Source organism: Hydractinia symbiolongicarpus, chromosome 11, assembly GCF_029227915.1.
Source record: "Hydractinia symbiolongicarpus strain clone_291-10 chromosome 11, HSymV2.1, whole genome shotgun sequence".
NCBI lineage: Eukaryota > Metazoa > Cnidaria > Hydrozoa > Anthoathecata > Hydractiniidae > Hydractinia > Hydractinia symbiolongicarpus.
In genome coordinates this window covers 12,276,377-12,298,216 of record NC_079885.1, presented here as the reverse complement: position 1 = coordinate 12,298,216, position 21,840 = coordinate 12,276,377, and the positions used below count along the sequence as shown (strand labels likewise).

At 33.3% G+C, this 21,840-nt stretch overlaps 2 protein-coding genes across 2 annotated transcripts; one reads left to right on the top strand and one right to left on the bottom strand.

The window, feature by feature from the left end:
- The first annotated feature begins 461 nt into the window (after positions 1–461).
- LOC130614878 (aurora kinase C-like) lies at positions 462–6,583 on the top strand. Its single transcript, XM_057436344.1, has 12 exons — positions 462–622; positions 3,198–3,313; positions 3,834–3,880; positions 4,198–4,259; positions 4,491–4,570; positions 4,697–4,835; positions 5,064–5,159; positions 5,234–5,286; positions 5,371–5,443; positions 5,532–5,633; positions 5,958–6,014; positions 6,121–6,583. Exons 1-12 carry the CDS (start codon positions 575–577, stop codon positions 6,256–6,258), a joined length of 1,011 nt encoding a protein of 336 aa, XP_057292327.1. The 5' UTR covers positions 462–574; the 3' UTR covers positions 6,259–6,583.
- Positions 6,584–13,721: 7,138 nt separating this feature from the next.
- Positions 13,722–15,326, bottom strand: LOC130614877 (uncharacterized; the record flags this gene model as incomplete). The annotated part of the gene is made up of 1 exon (XM_057436343.1): positions 13,722–15,326. A coding segment is annotated over one exon (702 nt), but the record flags the coding sequence as incomplete, so codon positions are not given.
- Between the last annotated feature and the right edge of the window lie 6,514 nt (positions 15,327–21,840).

Below are 21,840 nucleotides of genomic sequence, written 5' to 3'. Positions count from 1 at the left end.
TTGTAATAAGAGTTTTAGATCAAGGTTAACTTTCTTTTTAATAATGCTGAGATCTTTATGACAAAATAGGAGACAGGTGTGATCCAGCAAATATGAAAGTTTCCGAGTTAATTACTGCATCAGAAATGTCATTGATATAGAGTAAGAAAAGGCAGCATTGCACAAGTAGAATGCTTGTTGACACCTAGATTGTCCGAGGAGTTGAAATGGGGATACTTTTCAAATTATAAAGCAGGGCAACACATTAAAGATCAGAAGAAATCAGTAATCGTTTAGTTTTTTAGAAAAGTCTCACCTCCATTCTTATCCCGTGACCCCCAGTCGCTATAAATAACGCCAATGCCCCCTGCACCCTTATTTAAAAACCCTGGGTATACAAGGAACACAAAGATTAGCCAATCAGATTGATATAGCAAACTTTAATTAGCCAATCACATCCCAAGGCTCGGGTATCATCAAAACCGCCACCATTTTTGAAAGCAAAGACAGAAATCGTATAGGTTAAAGAAGACGTGGAAAAAGTTTTTATTTGTTCAGAATTTTTTTGTATATCTACGGTTGTACATTTATTAAAATGAGCAATACCGCAGTATTAAAAGACAATACTTCATTAGTTAATCAGGTAAATAAGATTCCTATTGTAAAACGTGCTAGCATCACCAGTTAAAAACTAAATGTTTTCATTACACTTTGCCTTTTTATCTGTGAAAGAACCTATGAAGCTAGCTAATATAGCAAAGATAATCAGTATATATAAAAAAAGTGAAAATCCCCCATAATGCACCACTTAAACTTAACAGCTAATGAGGCTATCATTTTTGGCTAAACTTCATTTCTGGCAATCTGAAAAATATTTGTTGTCTAGGTTGAGCTTTCGCCAAATATGGTTTAAACTTGGTGGGAGCAACTTCAGAATACATACATACAAATGTATAATTGAAATAAAAACACAGATTCACACTTGAGCAAGAATTCCCAGGCATATATAAAAGCTGCAACACGGATACACACTTTTAAAGAATGAGAATTTTTAATCATATAAAAAAGCTGCAATGTAGATTGAATCACAATTTTGTATATTTTAATCATATTTTTTTGTATGTATTCTAAAATTTAGCCTGGGCATGACTTTAGAATACCCTCTCTCATTTTAATTTTACAATTAAATTAACCTACATACCCACGCGTAGGTCATGCAGGTCACGCATAAAAACAATGCATTGCAATCATGTCCATTAGGGTTAGGTTACTTTTGTAGGAATTCCATCGTTCTGTTACGAATAGAACACATAGGTCGCGTAGGTTAATTTTGTAGGAATACACCTTTACGATTATTCAGGATATTTATTTAGCGATCAGAGCAGGTAAATATCACACTTTTATAAGAGTTTATTAATAAGAAAACATGTTTTTTCGTGATAACTTTTCTTGCTGCGCTTTGTTTTTAATGAAAAGTACACATAAGTTGTATCTTATTATTATTAACTTTTCCTGAAAATTCGAAAGAAATTGGTACGAAAGAAGTAAAAAAACAGGAGAAAACATGCTTTCGTCTCTAACAAACTCTCATAAAAACACAATTTTTACCTCCTTTTTTTCCGATATTGTAAAACGATGGAGAGCCGTAGGAACACATGTACAATTGAATTATCGTAAAGGTGTATTCTTACATATTGCAGAGGGTATTCTAAAATCGCTCTGCCCAATGTATGTAAGACAATTGACATGCGCATGCATGGTAGGCAAATGTCATGTGATACTTTACAGAGTTTATTTTTTAGGTAGTCATTAAAATTTAAATAAATTAAGTAAATAAAAGTATATACACTGTTTACGTGTTCTAAATTTTCACAAAATCTTTGTTTTCTAGCTTCAAACATATTGTGTAATTTTGCTAATCGAGCCTTTAATTGAGACAGATTTGATTTTGGTTTAGTCAAAGCTTCTGTAAAAAGGTTAACCATAAAATATCTGCTACCATGTAACATTCTGACCAAGAAAACACGAAACTTTGTACACATTCGCAACTCATCTATAGAATGCTGTTACGTAATTTGCATTCAAACCTATCAATATAATAGGAATTATATATAGGGCTAAATCAGTATGAGAAATTTCTTTCCTCATCCTAGGCCTCTGCTGACAACCTTATCACATATAGGATCTATATGCCGGTTTGTAAATAAATTTCATAATCAAGTGGTAAGCTTTTAATGTCTAAAAAATATTTTTTAAAAAGGGTATGTGTAGCCTAAATACACCCTTCGCGCAATTAGCTAATACATGTTTGAGAGAGAGAGAGAGAGAGATTTATTTTTTATTAGGAGTTTACAATGAAAATATATAATATGAAAAATATATTGAACATTTACCTAATAAGAGGATAACTAGCACAAAGCACTTTATGTGCTTAAATAACGTGCTAGCTACCTGGGAGAACAACAGGTAGGACGAAGCCACAGGACAACACAGGGACAAGACGAACATTCAGACGAGGATATCACAGAGTCAAAGTCAAAAAAAGCATGAAATGTCTGGAAGCTGCTTAAAACAAACCTTCAAGCAGGAAAAAGGAATTTGGACTGGGTGAAATAAAATAAAATTGTAATTAGATTTTATATGTGTTAATAAAGTGACTATGTAAAAAAATTTTTAGCTCAGAGGTATTTTTACTCAAGATTTTAAAGGGTAAGGAATTTTGAAGACGGTTCCATGAGTTTATTGCAAAGAACTTAACAGACTTTTTACCAAACGCAGTTGAATGAACAAGAGGTAGATTCAAAAAGCCTTTGTCAGCAGCACGGGTGTGGTGGGAATGGGCGAAGTCGATTGCGAAAGTATTGATGAGGCTAATAGGAAGAGTTTTATAATAAAGGTTCAGTAGGAAAATTATATTATGTATACAGATCATGTCAGAGAATTTAATTAAGTTAAGATATTCAACAAAGCAAGTTACACGAAACTGAACAAAAATGACTGAGCAAGTATCACCTAAAAAAAAACCTGGCACCAGTAGACTTGTCAGAATGGCTCTTTTGTACCATGTATATATATATATATATATGTATATGATTTGTCAGCAACTTCATTATCCATCCACCAATCTTTTATTAGCACATAGGACAAAAGACTAAAATATTTTATGTATGTCTGCATGTATAATTATGTTGAATGCAGTTTTTATTTTATATTTTCAGAATGGGACAAGTTCTCAAGATGTAGTTAAGCCTCGGCCACAAAGAGTTGTTTCTGAGAAAATATCAGCTGATAAAGAAAATAAAAATGCTGCATCACCTGCTGATGAATGTAAAAAGTAAGATTTGATTTTTTGTACGGCATTGTTTTATATCCGTAATAAATCAAAGTTATGTTATCACAAGAAACATCAATTATGAAATCCCCCTTGTTTTCAACTTTAAAATCAATGTTGGTTAAAAATACTTGTCAAAAAAGTGGCACCACAGCTTCGTTGTTACAACTCTTGCACTTTCTGCAGGAGACCAGCGATTCAATATGGGTGAGTGAATGTTACCATAACCCAAGCCATGTGAGGAAAATTGGGAAATGTGTAATAATAATAATAATAATAATAATAATAATGTATATTTATAGTGGCAGTGCCCAGAATAATCTTTCAGCTTTTAGACAGCTTTCAGATTTTTTCCACTGGGGGCCACTTGTGCCTAGCTCGAAATTAGCTTTAATTACTCTAGGACTCCCTATTGAAGCCATGACCTCTCCAGGAAATAATAGGCAGGGTATTTCTGTAGATATTTGTGAGACTAGTCGTGAGAAATATGCACATCTATCCATCGTAATTTGCATCATTTTAGGAGCTGGTCTCTTGCAGATTTTGATATTGGAAAACCGCTAGGTAGAGGTATGTTGGAATGTGTTTAATAGGCTTTAATAACTGCATTAATTTTTGCTATGAAGATTAAGACATAGTGCCCTGGGAGGTCGAATCTGTACCCCTTCCCCCACCTACCGCCTTTGAGGTAAAAATAATTATTATTTCCTAAACCTCAGAACTTTAAAATTATGGTTAGTCTTTCCAGAGTATGTTATGAAGTCCTATTAAATCCAGATTTTTTCAAATTACTCAGTTTTAGATATTGCTAAAGTAAAGGGTTATTGAAATCAACAAATCATGTAATGTCTTTAATAATTATATTTAATCACAACATTTTCTTTTAGGAAAATTTGGTAGTGTGTACTTGGCACGAGAGAAAAGAAGTAAATTCATCGTTGCTCTGAAGGTGGGATAGATAGATAGATTTGTACCGAGTCATACATATATGGATTTCTTTCAAGGCTATAAAATTTTCTGTGGAAAGAATTGTGTCAATTTTATGTTTAGTCAATTAAGATGTACGCTTGGATAAATATTAATTACCATAACTGTAAAATGTTTTCTTCCTGAAATGTAAATATTTTTTTCTTTATATCTATTTCCATAACAGTCAGTTTAAGCTCTATCTAATTTTTAGGTGTTATTTAAATCTCAACTAATGAAATCATGTGTTGAGCATCAGCTGCGTCGTGAAATTGAGATTCAGTCTCACTTAAAGTAAGAACTGTATTCTGCCTACAAGTTGATACTTTCACTGAATATTGTTTTAGCACATGGTAGTTTTGTTGAAGGTTGAATTAAGGAAGTTAGTGCTTCAATTTAAAGACACAATTTTTTCTTTAGGCACACTCACATATTAAGGTTGTATGGATATTTTTACGATTCAAAAAGAGTATTCCTGATATTAGAATTTGCACCTCAAGGTGAACTATATAAACAATTAACAAAAGTTGGTCGCTTTGAAGAAGAGCGTGCTGCCACTGTAAGTACTGTATTGTGGCAAATTATTTTTGTAAACATTTGGTACATAAATAGAGTAGCAGTGATGAATTTGCGAACTCCTGTTTGGAATGTGTCCAGGCAGGCTGAATTAATGATGAACGGTAGCGCAAGGGCCATCTGAGCAACTCTTCTGTACTTCACAAAGTTTTAGAGAAAGTATCGGTTTATCACTAAGACATGTAAATTTGTTCTCATGTTACTTTTTTAGTACATCTCTCAACTCGCGTCTGCATTGGAATATTGCCACTCTAAAAAAGTTATACACCGTGATATTAAACCAGAAAATTTACTCCTTGGCATGAAGGTATTTGTTCAATTGTTTTTTATGGAGTAATCGCGTTGTGGCAAATTATCATTTAATACTACTGTTTTTGTTAGGGAGAACTAAAAATCTCTGATTTTGGTTGGTCTGTGCATGCTCCATCATCAAGGTTAGAACTACCATCTTTATTTACTAGCGTATTTATTTATATGTTTCTTTGCTTACTCATTTCTTTGATACATCTCTTCACTAGACGTACAACACTTTGTGGGACATTGGATTACCTTCCACCAGAGATGATCGAAGGAAAGATGCACGACGAAAAAGTACATTATTTTGTTACGCAAGTGCATTTTGCGTTATTTTTGTGCCTTTGGAACTAAATTTCAGATCGTTTTTTTTTTATTTTTTTAGGTGGACTTGTGGAGTATCGGTGTGTTATGTTACGAATTTTTAGTTGGAAAGCCTCCATTCGAGACTGAAAGTCATGACGAAACTTATAAGCTAATTTCCCAGGTATTTTACGAACTCGCAATATTATAAGATATTCTCTTTCTAATTTAGCGATAAGACGTATAAGGAATAAGGAGGTTGAATGAATACTAGCTTTCAAGTGGATGTTTTTTCGAAATTAAAGACCAAGAAAGAAATTAAGACGATTTGTAAAAGTGTGCTAAACAAATCTGTTATTGCCGAAAACCGTAGTAAAGCTTAATTTTTTTTGTCATTTTTGTACGGTTTTAATTTCACAAAGATATTGATTAATAAAAATTTCCTGGGGTTTATATCGGCGAAACCTAGAATTCTAGTATTTGAGGTAATTACGTTTTTGTTGTTCAGGTAAAATATTCATGTCCTTCTCACATGAGCAGTGGAGCAAAAGATTTGATATCCAAGGTATTTACTTTGGGAATAATCCATTTCTTATTACCAATGTAGCGATGAAAAAAATTTCTAAATTTTCTAAACTCGTGATGGCATAACCAATGTGTTTCTACCATAGTTACTACGTCACAAACCGGAAGATAGATTAGCTTTAACAGACATACTACAACATGAGTGGATTCAAAAGAATTCTACCATGTTTAAACATAAACGAGGACAGAGCTCAAGCAGTTATGGTAAACCCGGGAAAGTTTAGACGATGCACGAAGAACGGTTTTCAGCGTTTTGCAATGCAGATTTCTGGACTTTTATATTGACCCTGATGGAAGTTGGGTGGAAGAAAGAATGTCAACTTTATTTAACGATAAGATTTCTCTCTACTCACAACTATCTTATAAATTATTCATTTTTGTTGGACTGTCCGCTTGATTGTAGTCATGTCACTTTTTTTTCCAAAGTCATCCAATGATCCTCGTATCCTTTTCTGACAGTGAAAAAATGACTTGACGTTATTGATGCTTTGTATTTTTTCTGGCATGTTTTATGTAAATATTTTGTTATTAGAAATGTTTTTACACGGATTTGTTCTCAACTTTTTCAATCGTAGCCCCCTCCAATGGATTAATTATCCGATTTTAGCAACTGTCCAGTCAAAATGATAACTTAGAAATTTATAGACCCGACTAAAATGGCAAACAGTTGTAAAATACAGTAGTATAGCAAATAAGTACAAAACTAGTCGTTAGCCCGTAGAAAATCCACGGGTTCGCCCGTCCTTTTTATACCGCATTGTATGCTTCTCGCTATTGCGCAGCTAAGCTACCATTTTGCGTGACAGACAGGCGTATACGGGCGTTATAATATAGGTTTTATATTTTTACAAATAAACTGAATGAAATAAAATATGGCTAACAATTTTGCCAAAGAAGGTAAATGTAGGAGTTTTGTTTTTTTATTTTCGATGCTTACCAAGTGGGTAATATATGCAAATTATTATTTTTTTTTTTTCACAAAGCGTTCATAACTCGCCCACTCGACAACTTTTTTTGGATTATTGATCACCGTAAAATGATTTTTTTAATAAAACATGCAACCTGGTCCAAGGAATATGCAATTTTTAGACGACAAAAAAACAAAAAACAACAACACAAACGGATTTAAAGAAGTCATTGGGTAAGAGTCGCTGACTTAAAAAATAGTGAACTCGATGAAATTCACTGCTTATATTGATTTGGGGTCCGCGAGAAGGTTGCAATTTTTGACGATTTAAACAAAGTTAAACGTTACAATGATAAGACAGACTATAAGCATGTTCAAAATTTTTCTTGTCCGTGGGGGTAATACTAGACTAGCTTCATTTCCAGAGATTTTTGTTTCTCAAGAACACTGTGCTTACTTACACACAACATCTGTTAAAATTGGAACTATGATAGACACATGTAAGAGCTTTTTGATTTATTGATTAAATAACAGTTTCTAAGTGAAATAACTTTAGCAGAAATTTTAAACAATGGATACTTTATTCGGAGAAACTTTCGCGAGAGAAACTTTGCTATTCAAAAAACTTGCGAATTTTTTTGGATAAATTTTCGCGAATCTACAAATTAAAAAAATTTCGCGAGATAAACTTTCGCAAAATCTGAAATTGGAAAGTTTTGGGGAGATAAACTTTCGCGATTCGTGATTTTTTATGCTCTTATAAAAAATGACCTATATTTCTTATGATAGAAAAGTGTTTTTTTAACGATGTAATTTTCTTTCTAATGGTATGTAAATTGGGTTCTTCTACAAATTCACAAAACAGATCAAACACATTTCTAGGCTCGTCTTCTTCTAGCTCCCACGCATCGTCGTCATCGTCTTCTTCGCCAGTAAGTCGGTTATAAGCCATACATACATTTGAAACATCATCGCTTTTGCTTATTTCTAAGTTTATTCCAATCTCTTTCCCAGCACCAGTTGTGCCAAGTGTGGGCGAGTCAAGAAATAACTTTTTAAACCAGTAATTTTTTTAAAAATTTTAGTGGATAAACTTTCGCGAATCGACAATTTAGAAAGTTTCGTGAGAGAAATTTTCGCGAAAAAAGCCAAAAAACGCAAAGTTTCTCCGAATAAAGTAAACAAATTGTTATAGCAAATAAATGGTGAAAAGTTACAGAATTTTTTTGGCAAATAAGTAATAAAACAACAAAAAGATTTTAATCAAAACACAGCAATTAAAGTAATTAACTTTTTTCACAGACTCAGATGGATGCAGTAAATTGATTAAAATCTTTCATTTTTCTAAAAGCTCGCTTTATGTTACATTCCTTTTGTGTAAAAGTTCGCTTTTCGTTACGTTTGTCCCGAACCATTTTTTGCATTTTTTTCCTATGTTCGCTTTTCGAAGTGCGGGTAACCATATTTTCTTGAAGTTGATAGGAAATACTATTGATATGAGTATTTCTGTCTATACTATTTATGGTTTCTTTCACTTTTCTTGCTGCCCAACCGAAATCTCGGTCTATGATCTTTTTATTGGTCCAGTCAATAACACGATCATTCTTCCGGCTATGGTCCGCAATTTCATTTTTGTCTCTATCTGCGTTACTTTTTTGTGCTCTTGCATATGTTGTTTAAAGGAGAGGGGAACAGCCGTGGCATGACTGCTGATTGAAAATTCATGATGCCTGAGATAATTTCAAGGACCAGATCCGTAACATCTTGACAGTTGTTTAGTTTTTGTAATATTTAGTTAGCATAATATCAGGTAAAAAATGGTTTTGCTGAAAGATTTACTGTTTTTATATTAAGGGGGTAATAAATTAAAGCTGCTTGTTTAAAAAAGGTGAATTTGTGGCTTAAAAATTTGCAGCACAACAACACGTAATTATACTCACATTATACCCAGAAAATCTCTTCATTAGAAGTTTATTACAAAATACCAGTTCTTACTTTTATCCTTGAATCATTCATTTTATGGTTCGGTATTTTTACACATTTTCCAAACTGGTGGATATTCAGAAACAATATTAGATCTTTCTCTACAGTGATGGCCACGCTTCGACGATCACACTGTTTTTTAAAAAATAATACACAAGTTAAATATCAAAATAGCAAAAATATTTTTATTTTTATTACTGAAGTTAGTAAACTAATTCATGAGTAAAGATAAAGAAAATAAGATTTGTAAACAAAGCTGAAAACCGCCATATGGCACGTGCGATTTGTTGTTAAAAGTTTCCGGTCTGTGTATTTATCAAATTTGGCGCTATCTCATCATAATAAACTTCATCGTTAGAAATTGGATGTATTACCGACTTTTATACAGGGAAGTCTGGGTACGAGTAAAGCGCTTGTAGGGACAGATTTTTCATAATGGAAGAAGAACAAGAAGACAAGAAGAAAACAACAATTATACCTCCCTGCTTTACTATTATAACACTAAAATTAAAGGAGGGTATTCTTTAATGGTTTATGGACTGTATTCTATCCAAAAGACACAAAATTCAAGGTTATTAAATGACTAGAAGGTTAACCTAGGTAAAAGTCAAGTGTCCAACGTGTTAAACCAGAAAGAAATGTTATTGTTGGCACCACATTGCTAATTTTTATTGTTACCTTTAAAAAGTATTGTCGGCAATAGTTATTACCACTATATTTCAAAACAAAGCAAGTGCAGTTAACTAACTAGCTAGGTAAATAGCTGACGAAAGGTGTGGTGAAAGGTATAGTTTAAGCCAGTTAGCTTTAGTTAGCCTGGCCAGTGTGCAGGGGCAAGGAAAACATCACTGTAAATACTTTTCTTATATTATCATTATGTTAGCTGTTAGTTACATCTACCTTAACCCTAAATTTACAAAAAAAAAAAAAGTCCAACATCCACAAATTTCTACCACAAAGTTTTTCATTTTTTATCCACAATAAAGTTTTCATTATTTAACAATACTGATAACAATACATTCACTAAAATTACTAAATCTTCAGCATTAAAAAAACTATTTTTGCAAAATCTTCAGACAGATATATAATCTTTTAGTTAATAATAAATACCTGATGTAAAAAAATTAATTCTCGCAAAAAAACTCCAAAATTGCCAGATTAGCCAAAATTTAATATTGTATATATATAATTGGTTAGGAATCTAGTATTAAAAGGGGAATAGTGGGTCAAACTTTTCCGACAAGGATAGGAAAATGTTAAAAAGATATCATAGCAAAATTACATGTAAAAAAGAAATTTATACTTATTGACAAGAATTTATTTCAGCGAATAAGTTGTAAACACATGCAAACACATGACTGACTCTTAAAATTTGTTGTGAACTTGTAAACTAAAGAAAAAAACCTAAAAAAATCATGAAAACTTCTTTCTGTAAAAGTCCATCTCTTAAAGATTACCTTCATTCTCAAAATCTTTTCCTCAAAAAAAAAAAGTTAGCCAGAAAAAGTTAAATTAAAAAATAAAAAAACTTTTAAAATTCAATTTTAAACCCAACAGGATTAACAATGAATTTGTTAGCGAAATTTGGCATTAGCATTTATCAATATATCTATATTCCAATATGTATATCAGTTCCTTATACATTGTCTGAAAATATGACTTTGTCTGCATCAAAACAGCAAAATTATAGTAGCTAAATGGATGTTTGAATGTTTTTACTAATTCACTTTTCATCTGATGACTTCTTATTCAATCACAATTTTTTTAAAAATTATTCTTAGAGATGCTAAACCATAAAGTTATGTAGTTGGCAGTGTTAAATATTCGCTTTTGGATAATCACGTAATAAGGACAGTATAAGAAAGAGGATGCCGATAAGCCGCAAACGCCTGCATATATAAGGGCGAGTTCGGGCGACTTTTCGAAAGAATGCGCTTGAAGAAAAAGGAGTTAATAAAGTTTATATATAAGTTTATTTATCAAGTAAATCTTATCAAACACCATATAAAACAGTTCTTTTAAGAACTTAGCTACCACTTTTTAAATAATTCTTCGAGAGTCTTTTTTTTTTCGGGCATTGTTCGGGACTATGCGGGTTTTTCGGGAAAATACCCGAATTTTTTTCAAAACGCCGAACTTGTCCGCACTTTTTACGGCGTATGCGGCTTATCGGCACGCTCGTGTATAAGCTACATATGCAGTTGTGGCATTTTTAATAACCTTTCGTCGAAATTTAAAAATATTCTTAAAAAATTATCCATTGACATTTGATTATCCATTTCTTCTACTTTTGCAACAATTAGCTAGCTAGCTTTAAGTCTTTTTGGTTGTTCTTATCCATAGCCAAACATACATTACATTGTTGTACATATGGTGGTTTTCAGCCATCTAGCTATATATATTTAATTCATACAATGAAGGTTGATTATAAGGAAAAGATGTGTAATATCTAGCATGTATTTTCAGTCCATGCTCATTGCTTCTGCAAGCACAGAGCTAAAAATACCCTTTTACCATCATCCAGCTTTGAACTTTGTAAAAGTTAATAACTGTAAGTTGTTCTTGTTTTAATAAAGTTAATATACCACACAGAGGCCTAGTAGCATCATTTCAACACGTTATTTAAAAGTTAAATATTAGCTTATTATAAAAAAGCGAACCAAATTACGAAAAGAATACTAGTATATAGTTGCCACTACTTATTGCCCTTGTTTACCGTGATACGACAGTTGTTCTTTCAAAGCTGATACATATGCACCCCTTATTTTCCAAAGCGATTATTAGCCCGACACCAACCTTGACCCCAGGGCTGGTTCTTTTTTTATAAACCCTGGGGTCCAGGTTGCACCAACACCCGAAGTGCACAATGAAAGGATACTCAGTGTGTTTTATCTGATCACGTGTGCACATTCTACCTTCGCAAGCTTCTATGCTAGGTTTAAATCTGGAAGTTACATGCACATTCGATTTTGTTTTTAGTGGATTTTTTCAAGAGCAGCAAACAGTCTATAACTATTAGGATCCGGAAAGAATAACAAAATATTTCCAGTTAAGTTTTTTAAAGAATTATTTTGCACAGTATTATATACAGTGAAATATGGCTGAATTTCTTGCTACATTCTACCTCACTATAAATTGGATTATATTTATACTGTTTTGCATGCACAATTGATACTTTAAAAATGTTTAAAATGCAGTCTGTGAAGCATTTAAAATAAAATTTTATAAATATTTATTGAAAAAAGAAATTAAAAAATCCCAATCAAAAAATAAGATTTTAGGACAAAATAACACTTTGTTCAGACACACGCATAAAAAATGTAAAAGTATATATTATACAACATAAAAATATAAAAAAAAATCAGGCCAACAATTACTTTAAAAATATTAAAGCTGCAGGTCTACTATAGACCTGTAGCTTTAACATTTTTAAATCAAATTTATAGGTTAAAAATTTAATGGCATAATCTTTAAATTCTGCAAAAAAACAAATCTATATGCATCAGTTCATGGTTAGGGTGGCAAGTTTTTCTGCAACTTTAAGCCAAAAAACCTTGTGGTTTACTGGTTGTAACGTATCAGAAGGACTTTTCCTTTAATCATTTACAAGTACGTCCTTTATATTTCCATTAGGATCCCATTAAATTTTTCCTTTTTTTTCACTCTTTTTTTTTCAATCTTTTACTCCATTGTATGCTTTGCTTTCGACTTACCCCTTTCCCCGAGTTACAGATCACCCCTCCCCGAAAAATCAACTTAAAGACTATTAATTATAACACGTTACTTGAAAAAAGGACAATTAATAACTGTGGCAGGTCTAAGGTGTTAAAGTTGAAATAACCACGCACTTTTTGCAAAAAAGATACCTAAAAAACCCGCACTAAAGCGTATATAGATATGTGAGCCCTTCGAAGACCCCCTTTCCCTTGTACACTTTGATACGCTTTTCGTCTACCTCTCCGCCTCTTTTTTCTTTGAGCATGCTAGCTACATTACTTTCTGTGAACAAGCTCATAAACCTTTGTTGTCGCAAAGCTAAATGGACGTTTGTCATGGTGGGTGGGTGGTTTCGTAAAGAACGCCAGGAGCAACTGTAGAATTTGTGCAGAAAAATTTTGGATATCATATAAAAGCAGCAAACGCAAATACGCACTTCTAGCTAAGCACAAAGAATGAGAATTTCCAAGTGAACTCAGTGAGTAAATGCGTAACTGTGTTGCAGTTTATATTTTTTTAAATTTTTTTGTGTACATTTTCTGAAGTTTAGCCGAATGTCAATTGGACGTTTGGAAAAAGGCGAGTGCGCTCTCTTTCCCAAATCCAAACTCACACTTTTTTTTTGCAATTTTAAGGGTGACTACTTTACAGGACTTTACAGAACTTTACATAAAGAAAAACAATTAAAATACTGCAGCTACTTACATTTATACTAGAACTCACTTGGTAAACAAACGTGGAACTGTTTGGATAGGAAACTTAATTCGCCACTATAGAGGATGGGTGGACAAGGGTGAAATTTAAGAACCCATATGATATGCAATGTGAACCAACAGGTGGTGAAAGACTAGATGTAAAAATATTTTTTATTCCTGTTTAGCCAAAACGCCAAACGAGGGCAAAAAACAAAGTTTACTGCAATGTTTTGAAGAAGCCGTAAAAAGAAATGTCACGAAGAAACAGGATGTGGGCGGTAACTTCTTTTTAGCATAGTTGGCACAATTGATTATCTAGAGAAAGAACTGGTAAAGGATGATTGTATAAAGGAGGTATTTTATTAATAAATTATTAGTAATTTAGGAATTCTGTGTTTGAGGAAGTAGAACAAACAGAAAAGATAAAGTTAACATTGCAGAAGAGTACCATATCAGCGACCATCAATTATCCGGAACCTAATATATGCTTACTTTGTTTTTTATGTAATGTCAACTATATTCAATAACTATTAGTTATTGCACAGTGCCGAAAAAAATATCAGCAATGTTTTTTTGAGTTTTTTTATGTTCTCTTAACATATTCCACGAGCCTTTTTATAAAACTACAAGAATATTGTACAAGAATCTATTTTCATGGAAACAGTTTAGCATCTCGCTACTTATTCACTTTCACTATTCGAGTAAATAATTCTTCTTTCTTTTTGAAACCGAAGTAACAGAGGATGTATTACCACTTGTGGCTACAGCAGGTATGCCACCAAAATTAACTGTACAGGTGTTTTATTTTCGTGTGCAATGTAATCCCAGCTAGATGTTTGCCAAATGTCATTGTGCAGAAGTTTAAAATTTGGTTTAAAATCACTTCTTCGCAATTCTTCTATTTGAGCAGAGGTTAAAAGAAATCTGTTTGGGTGACTTTCTTGGATAGGTGTATCATGTGAGCGATTAATAGCGAATGATATTTTACGTTGTTAGAATTCGTCGCCAGAGTAATAGTCATCCAAGCCAACCTCATTACGATGACCAGTAGCTAATTGGTACTCCTTGGTACTCTGCTACTTTTCAATTTCTTCACAACAGTTTTCCGTGCAGAATGATTTGTTAATTTCTTATCCACGTTTTGTAACGGAGAATTAATTTTTATGTTTTTCATGATGTTGTTAATAGAATTTACACCCATGACAGATTTTTTAAACCAAACATTTTTGTTGGATGGATTGTGTATGATAGCCAGGTAAAACGGTCCACACGTCTTGTATTCAGCGGGTCATTTTGAAACTAAGGACATGAAAATACCAACTGGACATCTCTGTGTCTTCGTCGCAAACATTTTGGGACTTGGTAATCTATTTTTCTTATGCAGGCCAGATTGTCTAATTTTGGTTACTCCCTCGGCGTAAGTAACACATTCATTGACATTGTTGTCTATTTTGAATGTAAAATCTTCGATTCGCATGGTGTGGTGTTCTTGACGGCCACGCAAACCAAAGTGTTGTGTAAATAAAAACCAGAGTGAGTTTACAACTGATTGGGCGTTATGAATACCTAATTGTCCACAGATTACTACTTCTTCGGCATTAGTCAAGCAAGCTGCTTTATGTGGCTTCTTACCCATGCCTTTTTCTCGTAGTAGCCTCGCTTTCCCCTCCAATACATCCCTTGATCCCTTAAAAGCTCTATCTGTCAAAATTGAAACTTTATAATTGTTTTCTTTCAATTTTCTTTCAATAGCTGCTAGTAAATTCGCCAGTGTTGTTGGCTCATAATCTTTCCCGTCTTGCTTTTTTACCTCAGCGTTAAATCTCTCTAAAACATTGTTCAACTCGCTCGTTCGGTGGGTACAAACTAATATCTTTGTTGAAATTTCTGAATTTTGCTCATGATTGATAGACACGTAACTAATAATTAGTTGCTTTATTTGTATTTGTATTTTATCTTGTAGTGACTTTACTTCTACACTTAATAAGAACCACAGATGTATAATATGTTAAGTAAACATAACACCGAAAGAAGAAAACACGGAACTCCATCGTCGTGCTATTATACAATTCTTTCGGGTTGACTGATATAATTCAAATGTTTTTTATCCCCAAACAAAACAAAACAAAATTTCCAATCATAATTTATGTATATTTGTGGAAATAAATTCACTGACACGTTTTCGTTTTTAAGAACAACATTCATCATCTAACCAATTATCAAGAGAAAATTTATCTTGCTCCCAATAGGGAAACACAGGATCTTTTTTTTTTTTTTTGTGTTTCGTCAAGAAAAAAAAATATTCTTCTTCATCACTGAAACCATCCTCAAGTTGGAACATTAGCACATCCTCCATGTTTGTTTTCAAGTTTTATAAAATGTTTCGCGCCACCGTTCGTTCGTATTCTTTTGACTTTTGCGCAAGTTAGATTGTAAACATTAAAACGGACGGACGATCGTGACCGATTTCTGCGCCCCAGCGGCTCGTACGTTCGTAAAATAGGGGTTTGCGCAAGTTCCCTAATAGGTTTTCCCTACGAATTTTCAACCAATCAAGGGAAAAAAATAAGCTTTTTACACGCTAAATCAGTCAATCAAAGCTTTTTGTACTCTGTATAAGAAAAAATTGCACTCGTTTTTCGGTTGAAAAACAAAATACAGCAAATATTTTGTCCAAATTAGCCAATCAAGTTGCGAGAAAAACTCAAAGTATATGATAATGTTCGTTACATAGATACAAGATGCCCTTGGAACGAGGTTTGCACAAACTTTCATTTCCTACGCAATTCCTTTACCCCGGAGCCAGGGTTCACAACACTTCGTAATTTACTGACCAAACATGCAGCGGGAAAAGGCATAAATAATGGTGACCGTGATCACCGTGGACGGAACAGATTGCATGTTGACATAACCGTTGAAATTTGGTAAACACTTAGCTACCCTAAAACATGCAAAAAATTATTGACAAATAAGCTCCAGCCTTTAAAATCCCCCATGGGGGTTTCCTGAGTTAAGTACAATATACTTTAGAGAAAAACGTTCTGGTAAACGCTCGCCGCATTGTTTATGATGCCTGTAGAGCTAACTACTATCTACCTCTCTCTAATACAGGCATAATAGTACATAATAGTAGGTAGCTCACTTCGGGCTTCTCGTAAAAATTACCAAATTTCGCAAAAAAAACGACATTTATACAACCAAAAATTAGGACAGTATAATTGGACTGATTCTTCAAACAAACAAGCAAGGAAAACAACATTTTGCGACATTTATAATGCTATTGCACTGTGAGATTAAATTAATAACCATATCAGACAGTAAGCCAAGTAATGTTTTTTTCTAAATTTGAGGTTTTTATATCCACAAGTTCTTCTTTCTTCCTTCTTCATCATATACCACAAGTGGAACCAACAGCCATGAACAAAAAAGAAAACCAAACCATGAAGAAAAAACATCAAAATTTTTCATCTTTATAATTATATAGTAGAAGGGGAAACAAAACATATAAGAGGAAGAAACAAAAAAGTATGGATGCGGAAAATAAAAAGATGTATAGCTAGGGGAGGAGAAAAATAAAAAAGTATCAAGAGGTAAGGGTGAGTCTTCCTTATAAAATTCAGCACATGTTAAAAAGCGATTTCTCCAGCTAAACAATCCTGTTTTATCAAGTAAAGAGGTCATTTTGGCAGGGATAAGGACTAACCCATCATACGATATCATTGAATCATCAAATTGGTGTTTTAACTCATTAATTAAGTAATTAATTACAGGTATCGTCACTGATCGTTTATAATAGTCAGACCATTCCTTGAGACGAGTGTGATTGCACCCGCATTCGTAAAAAGTTTTACGAGTGCTTTTATTGCACTCGTGAATTTTTTCTTTTTCTAAAATATGGAGCGATGAAAAAGGCTATTATGCTGATTACATAACATTCATTTCTTTGTGATTGATTTGTTTAAAAAGTATAGAGAACATTAAAGTCGGCCCCTTTCCTTCATGCTGACACTCTTATGCTCGGCTAGTGCATTACACTGAGATTCGAACGAAAGACGGAAGACCATTTGGAACCATGCCACAAGTCAGTCTGACCTTCATCGTCACAGAATACTGCGAGAAGAGTGCCCACCCATGCAAGTTAAATATAACCAGAACATGGGAGAGGTTAGGTGTCCTGTACCTTAATACAGCTTTCTGACGAATGTTTCCGTGATGTAATACCAAAGAAAAAACATGTTGAATAAAGTTTAAAAAATCTTTTTAAAAGGGGAAAGAGAAATCAAGAATGTCTAGAAATATATTTAGTGCCAAAAACATATAGCGAATCTGCCAAAACATCGTTTTCAACAGTGTTTCAACCTTGCACTTGTGGTTAATACGTTTTACAAAATTCATTTCCATACAGCTTAAATAGCATAAAACGTTGCGGTAAACAAAAAATAGTTAAGTGTGAATCACACTTGCAAATATTAACATCCCACTTGTAAATTTTGCTTACGAGTGCGATTTTTCGCACACCATAGCACTCGTAATTTTTTAGCGGTTGCTTTTTGTAGCTCTGGCATAGTTTTATTCAAGAAATCGCCTGAATAGTCAGAAATAGTCTCACTGGGAACATCTCTGTGAATTTGTCGAGAAGCAGATCTGGGTTTAATCTGCATAACACCAACTTTATTCACCAAAGCTAATGCTTAGGTATACCATTTGTCATGGTAAATATCAACAGAATTCCTTGTCAGCATGATGTCAGATTTTAGGACCAACACAACTACACATCTAAGTATAAAATAAAAGGGATCTGAGGAATCCACATGTGACACTATGTTGTCTTACTTGCTGTTTTGCATAAATTTGTGTCACCCAGATTTTGCTATTTTGATATTGGTAGAGAAAACAAATCAAGTTAGCGATAAGTATAGCTTAACATTGGTTATTGCTATTTAGCCAAATCGTTAATCCATTTCTATTATTTTTAGGTCTAAAATCTAGGTACAAAAAAGTGATAGTGACTGCCTTGGCATAGCAATGTTTTTCTAAGATAACTATGGTGAAATTCCCAAATAAAAATGATACAATGCCATAGGTTAGTATCACAATTCTCTTTGGCTGACAGAGGTTTTATCTCCAGATTTTTGTATTACGAAAAAACTTATGATACTGTGTAATGTGATTCAGAAAATGCTTTTTCTTAGTTCGGTACTGAAGCTGCATCACTTATTCATACATAGGTTAAGAAATGGTTATGTGTGATGTTGAAACTGGTATGTTTTCTACCCATAGTGCCAAAGCTATTTTTTTCCTAATTCGTAATTTGCCATTATTCTGAATAGTAATGGCAAAAATAAATAGTCATAGATTTATCTAACTAAAGGAACTGAAATGCACTAAAGCAACAGGATTGGACAATTTACCTGGTATGTTGCAGGACTGTTTCAAAAACATTTCCGAACCATGATGTGTCATAAATCTTTCCATATTGTCATCTACAGTACCAAATTCTTAGAAAAATGCCAAGATAACACCCGTTTATAAATCTGGAGCAAAAAATGATTGTGGAAGCTATTGACCAATCTCCATATTTCGATTTTATTAAAAAAATCTTTAGAAAGCAGTACAGTAACAATCTTTTGGATACACAGCAATTTGGTTATAATGCTAAAAGATCCACTAAACTTGCCTTATTACTGTTCTGCTATAACAATAGAAGATCTATGGAAGAAGGGAAATTAGTAGGAACAGTATACATAGATCTAACAAGAGCAATGTTCTCATAAAAAAACTTATGGTATAACAGGTCCAGAGTTAACTGGTTTACTGATTATTTATTTTAAAGAAATTAGCTAGTTAGTATTCTATTGGTAACACATATATATTCAACAATGAATCCTAATTTCTCTGGTGTACCTCTAAGTTCGATTTGAGGACTGTTGCTTTTCATCACTTTCTTCAACAATCTTGAAGGCAAACTGAAGAACTCAAAGCTTGTTAGGCATGCATATGACATGGTTTATATTATACACACAAGGAGAAAGCTGTCATCTAAAGCTTGTTAGATGAGAACTTGATAAAAATTAATAATTACTTTGATGATAACAAGTTGATCATCAACTTGAAAAAAGGAAAACAGAATCAATGCTCTTCAACACACCACAATGATTAGGAAAAACTGATAAAGCATTGGAATTATGTCTTACCGTCAAGAATTGAACACATTAACCTTCTTCAGTGCTTCAGCAGAAGTTGCAAGAAAGCCACCAGCCTTATCAAGTTGCTTGCAAAAACGTGAAAGTACCTGACCATTTCAGCACCGTACAATATACATTATATGTTAATGATTGTGTCAGTATTGACGTATAGAAGCATCATGTAACTCCACATTAGCAATACGCAGTCAAATTAAATATCAAGATTGACACTACACAACTAACGAAGTTGAATTCTGCTTTCTTGCATGCCAAGTTCAATATCTCCGTCTAAATTATGTGTCTTTTCATACATCGATCGTGTTCCTCTGACACACAACAACATGGAAAGAATTAACGAAAAATTTAATTGGGTCTTTATCCAAGCACTAACAATTGATTTCGAAAGCTTGCGTTTTTCGGCAATTAAATCCGCGGCATGCGAGTAAAAACGACTGCATTCCCTCTACATTCCTCCGAAACATGAGAACACTAACGGTGTAAATGAACCGTGATCAACATGAATAATTCGTTCATTATATGATCGTTTTTTTTTCTTTTTCATTCTTTTTATAAGCAACTTGAAGTGTCAGATTCTTGTGACATTTGGCTAATGGGTTAAAAACCCTTACATCTGCATACACCATTTGTCCTTTTACCCAAAAACTTCTTGCTGCAACATCAGTTCTTGTTTCGTTGGTTATTATTGCAGTCCTCAGCTTAAATATTTCACCAGTCAAAGGCTGTAGAAGGGGTTCCACAATAACTTCTTTCCTCAATTTCGAAGCTCGTTGTGTCTGTTGATTATAAATCCGCCTCGTGGACGGGAAAGAGCGTGTTGGACATTGAACAGGGCAGAACAGAACATGTCGTTGGTAATCGTTCAAGTGGGATTGCATACCGAAGACGTAAAGCATCCCAGAAAGATTGTTTGTCAAGTGTGAAACCCATGTTCTTTGAGTGGAATAGCAGTTAACCAAATCGATGACCCATTCTCCAAGCTGGCTTCAAGGGCTTTATTTTTTTCGAGGTCTGTAATTTGTTCTTTGATTTCATTTAATTGATGTTGATAATTTTTATTCTTTTCTCTTTTTATCTGTGTCTTTAATGCAGCTACAACATGTTCAGCTCGGTGATCGTAAACAGCAATATTTTGAAGCATACATTCTTTCGTGTGACTGGTTATCGTCAAAGAACGTTCATACTCACGATCCGCCATTTGAGAAGGTATAATAACACCTAAGCCACCATATCTGGCTGGCAGAGAGTACAGCAATCTTTCACTATCATTAAATTGATAATCATTTAAAATAACACAAATAAACTTGTCAATTTTTCTGTCCAATTTCTTCAAAAGTACTGAGATGTTCGGAACAGTCCGCATGACAAAAACATATCTGTGTCTTAAACAATGCATAAATGCATTATATGCTGCATGTGGTTGGGTTCTTGCAACAGCAATTAAACTGTCCAACTGCTTAACTCACAAATTTACTTTGTCATTGGTATATTTTTCAGTACAATCATGATTCCCAATCACTACTCCAAGGTGACGATTGCCATCTGAGGTTATAAAGATCTCAGAATCTGAAAAAAGTTCCTTTGCTTTATTAAAGTATTCATCTTTTACAACTAACATAGACTTTTGGTCATTAACCTCATAACCAATGTAATGACCATATTTCTTTATGAGATCCCACCAGCGTATTATTAGAGCTGAAAAACTTTCAAAGATTGCAAGTACAATTAAACTAGAATCATGTGCTATTGTTAGTGAGGTTTGGATAATAACACATAACACCAGGAAGAGAGGCTACACAAAATAATAATAATAATAATAATTTTTTAAACTTCAATTTGTATTTAAAGGAGTGGTCCCACGAAAAATCAAAAAAAATAATTTCATCTCTTATTCGGCCCTTTTTTACAATCCTGTTTAAATAGCTGTGACGTCATAGTTGGCGAATGATTTATGTGTGTTAAGACAATTCAGCAAATAGAATGATATTCTAGAGAATCCAAGATCGTAATTTCATAATTAGAAATATTTATTTTATTTTATTTTCTATAATTATAATCACATATTATATATTATATATTTTTGTGTTTATTTTTCCGAGTAAGGGACATAAGTCTTCGAATTTCAGATATATTTGCTTCGGCAAATAATTGCCGAAGTAACTTCGCAATTTTTCAAAATCACTTCGGCAGTCCTTCGGCGGAAAAAATGCCGAAGACAATGGTCAAAAGCACTGAAAACCTTCGGCAATTGCCTCGGCAGATTTCGGCACTTTCTTCAACACTTTTTAAAATGAAAAAAAT

Excerpts from the sequence above, each read along its gene's own strand:
- LOC130614878 (XM_057436344.1), top strand. The coding sequence starts at position 575 with ATGAGCAATACCGCAGTATTAAAAGACAATACTTCATTAGTTAATCAG. Across the intron at positions 4,260-4,490 it reads AATTCATCGTTGCTCTGAAG|GTGTTATTTAAATCTCAACT; the intron begins GTGGGATAGATA and ends TCTAATTTTTAG. Across the intron at positions 5,160-5,233 it reads ATTTACTCCTTGGCATGAAG|GGAGAACTAAAAATCTCTGA; the intron begins GTATTTGTTCAA and ends TGTTTTTGTTAG.